Below are 6,000 nucleotides of genomic sequence, written 5' to 3'. Positions count from 1 at the left end.
TTGAATGCAAGTCCTTTCCTTCCACTGCTACCCAAGAGAAGGAACCCCTACCCCCAGTTTCCTACTGATATTATGAACCAGAGTGAGCCTTTTCTATTTATCTATTAGGTGAAATTCTAGTGGCTCAGTAAAGTTTGTCCCCATGTACCCGATGTACCATCTACCTATTCTCAATTAATTAATTTTGTTTCTAAATTTCAGAGATAAGGGCCTAATCAGGGAGCACTGCACACGCCTCAGATTCTGTCCCTAACCTGTGCCCAGGCTAGGCAGGCACATGACCCGGACTTGGAAGGACACTCTTGCCTGAATGGCACTGTGCTGGGGTGGGGGCTTCTGAATCAGGACAGAGGCAGACCAAGGCCGGGGCTCCCGCCACGGGTCCCTAGACGCACCCCTCCCCTCCCCCCATGGGGCCAAGGCAGGCGGATCTCACCCCATCCTGCTCGCTGCTCACCCAGAACCGGCTTCCCAGGTCAGCCAGCCTTGCATCTGCCCCGCGGGGCGCCGAGGAAATCTGGGCTGTAACTCACCTCGGAACTGGGACTCCAGTCCTCCCGTAGGCAGGGCGTCCTCCCCACCCCCACCATCCCCACCCCCACGGTGACATCATTTGTTTGGGGCTGAGTCTCTCTATAAAAGCAGCCTGGGGGAACCGGGAGCCGGGAGAGCAAACCAGCACGGCCACTGCGCCCCGGCTGCGCGCACGCGGTTCCCGTGCGCGCCGCGGGGCTGGGAGAGCCGCAGAGCCGGGCAGCGAGAGGGAGCGGGGGCCACGCGGGCCGGTCCGCGAGCCTGCCTGAGATGTCCCTCCTGCACGCGGCTGCGGTCTTCCTGCTGGTCATCTTAGAGCAGCAGCCTTCCAGCCCGGCGCCACTGAACGGTAAAGTTTCTACCTTCTTTGCTAGCAATCCGAGAGCTCAGCCATACCTGGAAGAAGCTTTTCCTGCCGGGCTCTTTAAACGACAAAGTAAAATCCTCGTCCGCGAGCAGGGAGGGAGATGTGGAATATCCCATCGCACAGTTTTAGAAAGGATGCTTCGTCTTCCTCTCACATGCGAGACCTAGTGGGGAAGCTGGTTGTCTTTCTGCTGGCGCTTGGCTCGGGTTAGGGGTTAAAATTCGTTTGTGTGTTCTCAGAGCATCCACCGCGCAACGGTGGGGGGCAGGGACTTGCTGAGAGGAGAATTAGAACCGGGATTTAAAATCTCCTGCCCATGATGATCCATGTGCAGAAAAGTTAGAACCGACTGGCATTCTGCCTGACTGGGATCACCAGGTTTGCAGAGCAGAACGCTCCTACAGTTGTGAGTGCTTTCCTTTTGGGGAGGGGGGGTAATGATTTCTTACCATTGAGTTTTACCTCCAGGTTAGAAGGATGAGACATCCCATCCTTAATCAGTGCTTTACTCCCGAAGAGCTCTCCTCTCCTGAATGTCCATGTACACACACACACACACACACACACACACACACCTCATTTCTTAGTGTAATTAGTGCCTCTAACCCTGAAGGGCTGGAGGCTGAGTGTCCCCAGTGAGGTGTAGGGGGACCTGGACTGAGGGCTCAGGTTGGAACACTGAGGTATGGTGAGCAGCCAAGGGTCAAGTTAGTTAATATCTCGGAACAAGAGAAGGATGCCAAGCTTTTGCCTGTCTCTCCAACAGCTGGGCGAGCACTTTTCTGGGGCAGGAGATGGTGACTTTTGTGGAAGCTTCCTGGGCAATTGATGGTGGCTCCTGCCCTTGAGAGAGTGTGCCCCGGGACACTTGTGGGCGCTATGAAACTTGAGCATTTTTTATTGATTCTTGGACCCAGGTGCAGTTAAAACATTCATAAAAGGATCCAATGTGACTGTAATGGCTGAAAATAAATTCTTTCTGGTTTGGCGGTGGTGGTTGGAAACGGTCCTGCTCAGCAGACTAAAAGCTCTGGGCCTCCTTTCTCTCTTCCATGTCATCGTGTCCATGGGGACGGACGGGGGGGAAGCAGGGGGAGCTAGGCTGTGAGTAGCTTTGGGATTAATTCGATTCTAATCCACTGGCTGGCATGACTTGGGTGATACTATCACCCTCATTTGGTCATCAGTAGAAGGTAGGTGGGAGAAAGTTACATCAATGTTGAAAGTAAATTTTTTTTTTGGCATGGGCAGGCGCTGGGAATCGAACCCGGGTCTCCCACATGGCAGGCGAGAACTCTGCCACTGAGCCACCGTTGCACCGCCCTGAAATTAATTTTTTAAATCGCAAACTTTGACATGTGTTCTCCTCTCAGGAAAGCGGCTCTGAGACCGTGTTTTCACCAGAAACCTCCTTTTTAGTTCCAAGCTGCCCCAAGGCAAAAGAGAGAAGTGGCCATTCATTGCCCCCCTTTCCTGAAAGCCTGTCACTCCCCTCATTCTGAGGCAACCCCCTCTTCCCTCTGCCTCTTCCCCTGCTCAATTTCCCTCCCTCCTCTGCCCTCCTTCAGGCTCCCCTCTCCCCTGCCCTCCCCCTCCCTCTCCCCTCTGTGTCCCCTGCCCACTGCCCTCTCCCTCCCTCCCCTCTTTGCCTCCCCCTTTCCTTCCTCCTTTGCTCTCTTCCCCTCTTAATCCTGCAAGTTGGGAAGGGGATAAGTTTAGAAGAAAAAGAAAATACACTTTTCTCCTCACACTGACTAGACAGCCTGCCTAACTCTAGATTCATGTTTTTATTCTGTTATTTTTATTCTGCTATTTCTCAGGCAGATTTTACCCTTTTTTAATTGCTTCAAGTGTCCAGGTCAAAGCAAAATTCACTGAGGTATAGAATGTCAGAATTAACCCAAGACTGGGGGTAGAGAGGGGTTAAACTGAGTAATGGGGCCAACGTGTAGTCTGCTGGAGTCTTTACAATGCAGAGGTCGGCATTGGTGGATGCCCAGAAAAATGTCTGGGGTGGGGGTTGGGGGGGATCTAGGGAGCATAATAAGGTGAAGGCAGGTGTCTTCTGGAGAAAACTTTGGATGTCTTAGCTGCTGTGCTGTTTGGGGAGGCATTTTGAAGGATTTTCTGCAGAGCCTGCTCTGCCTGATGTGGGAAGCTGGGTAGTCTCCGGCCACCTGGATGATATACGGGTACTTAAGGAAGGTTCTAGCACTCAGGGCAAGAAGCAGGCAGGGCTCTGAACCCCGACCTGGATCTCTGCAAATACCAGTTCTTCAGCAGGCACCCAGGGCATTCTCCCTACCCAGTGTGAGCTGGGTCTGCAGGTTCTAACAGGTATTCACCTGAGCTGCCAAGTCTCCCAGAGAGAACCGATGGCCTTCTTTGGGAAAGAACGATTCCCTTTCTGAAAGGGCCTGCAGCCTGGGCATTGGTCTGGCTGGACTTGTGGGGTCACGTTTAATCCTTGGGGTCACATTTAATCATGTTGAGATTCTTGCTTCTAAAGTTAGAGGCTGGGGACCAGCAGGGACCATTCCCAAATACTGCACACGTGCACACACACACACACACACACACACACACACACACACACAGTTCTAAGCTGATGATGAATCAGACTGGGCCCTGATCTCCCTCTGTGAGCTTTCTTCATCTTCCTCATTGGACCATCCTCATCTTCACTTCACAATGCTTCTTCTCCCCACCCAAAGAAGGGGCTCAGCTACTGAGCCCCTCCAGATGCTGCTATTTATACCCACAGCACCGAGATGAGGACCAAGCAGGCTTTCTCAGAGAGAAGAGGGCAAGAAAGTTTGCTCTGGACGCTGCTGCTTTTCACGAACAAAGTCCCAGCCTTGTGTCACCACTTGAGGCCTCAGAGTCCCAGATGTCCATTCTGTTAAGATTAGTCCCTGAGCTTTCCAGAGTGTCGTGCTCAGGATTCATCTGAAGATGACAAGTCTAATAACAGGGAAAACCTCAGCTTTGGGAAGGATACGAAAGAGGTAGGCTAAGGATATGACTTGATTTGGGGGTAGGTGCCATTAAAACTTTTGGCCAAGATGGGACTGCTGAGAAGCAGCAGATGTGTCGCGGGTGGCCTCTGCGATTGCCGAAGGGGCCTGGGCATCTCCAGGGAAGACAGGGGGATGAATTTCTCTGTCCCTTGAGAATTTTACATCCTGAGTCTCCATGAGCTCTGCCTGGCTAAGTGCCAATAATCTGGCTTCATGTGTCTTTTAAAGCCACAACTGTGTCTTAATAGTGAGCCCCTCAAAGAAAATGATGTAGGAAAATGTTGAGAAAAGAGATCTGATGCCTTTTGCAGCTTCCATCGAAGGCCATGCCTTTTTTGTTCCCTTTCTCTGTTGTTTCAGTGAAAGAGCTGGTAGCAAACTTGCGGGGCGCACACCAAAGTTTGGTTTTCTCCATGATTCTGAATATCTTCATCCAAATGCTAATTCAGGGAAGACTAGTCTTGGAATTCTTAACCCCTTTGGGGGCCATAAGAGTTTTCTGGAGGTCTGTGGACCCCCCTGAAATTAGCTGTGCATGAAGTTTTGGTGTGCCTAAGCTTATGGGCATATTTATGAGAAAAAGATTTCTAGTACCCATCAGATATTGAAAGGGCTCTAGCCTCCCCTTGTTCCCCCAAGAAAGATTCCTAAGGGATTCAAAGATTCCATGAGTTTGTGAGAAATAATAGTAAGCATGGGGAGACTCTGCTTTGACACTTGGCACCCACCTGATTTCAGACAGGTCCCGCTACCCCAGTAGGCTTTCAACGCCTCACCTGTGAAACCAGGTGATGGGGTGCAGGTGTACAAAAGAGATTTAAATCCTCTCTTCCAGGGTGGAATGCCAAGAAATAATGCCTAACTTAAAAATTCAAGAAGGAGTCATTAGCCGTCATTTTTTTTTCTGTTGGGCGCCTGTTCTTATTAAGATTGTGAATGAATTCTTTTCTTCTACACACACACAAAAAAAAAATCAAGAAGGCATAATATAAATATGTTTTATGGAGTATGGAAATAATACCAAAAGAATATTTTAAAAGGGTTTAAAAGGGTGGTGGCCCTCGGGAGCAGGAAAATACTAGCTGTCAGGGGACTGCTGTTTTTTCATAAAAGGCCTCAGAGATCTGATGGTAACCCATATGCTGGGATAACTTTGATAACAATTAAATGGAAAATTTAAGGCAAAATTAAATAAAAGCACTGAAGCAGAGAAATGGGACAACAACACGAATGAGGAGATTAAATCAGCTAAAAAGAAAATTGTGAAATAAAATCATTGGTTTTTCTGCAAACTGATCCCCAAGAGAGAAGAGGGAGGTGGGATTCTCCTTCTTCCAGCAATTTCCTTACCAGCCTGGAATCACGGAGGCACTGGGGGACTAGGGGAGATTTAGGGAGCGAGCAGTCACCCCATTGCCTGCACCCCCAGGAGAGACGCATGAGGGGCTGTGTCTCCAGCTGGGGTCCTAGCTGCTTCTGAAGGTGATGGGGAGGTGGGCAGGCAGGTTTACGAGAGCACTTGTCTAGGATGACATCAAAAACATGTTTTTGATGCAGGAACTAAGAACCTTTCTGTGTGAAAGGTGTGGAGTGGAAGGTGGGATGCGATTTTTGTTATATTCCTGGCAGAACGTCTTCCACACTCTCTTACCACTCCTGAAATTCTTTCTGGGAAGATGTTTCCTCCTTTTTAGGTACTGATGTGAGTGGTTCTCCAGTATCAATAGAAAAAAGCAAGATGTAGAACAGTGTTTCCAAGATGCAAACGTCTGTGTGAGAAAGGGAAAGAGGGAGGGAGAAAATAAATGCCTATATGTGTGTGTAATCGTATTGTGAATGGGTTCACAATAAACTAATAAAATGTGTTGTCTCTAATGGGAGGCAGGGCAGGTGGAGTTTTCACCACATACACTTTGACAGCTTTTGGCTTTTGATACCTGTGAATATATTACCTAGTTAGATAATAAATTCCAACTTCTCTCAGATACCTGGGAGGCTTCTGCTCAGTATGTCCCCTCCCTGCTCTGCCAGCGTCCTCATGAACTTCCTATCCTCATGCCTCCCTCTGGGGCAAGTTAC

The 6,000-nt window shown here is 49.5% G+C and overlaps 1 protein-coding gene across 1 annotated transcript in view; it reads left to right on the top strand.

Moving 5' to 3' along the window:
• The first annotated feature begins 410 nt into the window (after window positions 1-410).
• CA12 (carbonic anhydrase 12) overlaps window positions 411-6,000 on the top strand; it is a 57,815-nt gene continuing 52,225 nt past the window's right edge. The window contains exons 1-2 of the mRNA XM_077126738.1: window positions 411-524; window positions 643-883. Of these exons, the coding sequence (XP_076982853.1) occupies window positions 411-524; window positions 643-883 (355 nt within the window). The remainder of the gene's footprint in view (window positions 525-642; window positions 884-6,000) is intronic.

Source organism: Tamandua tetradactyla, chromosome 14 (genome assembly GCF_023851605.1).
Source record: "Tamandua tetradactyla isolate mTamTet1 chromosome 14, mTamTet1.pri, whole genome shotgun sequence".
In the NCBI taxonomy this organism is placed as follows: Eukaryota; Metazoa; Chordata; class Mammalia; order Pilosa; family Myrmecophagidae; genus Tamandua; species Tamandua tetradactyla.
Note: the sequence above shows the minus strand (reverse complement) of the source record. Positions and strands in the feature narration are given on the sequence as shown.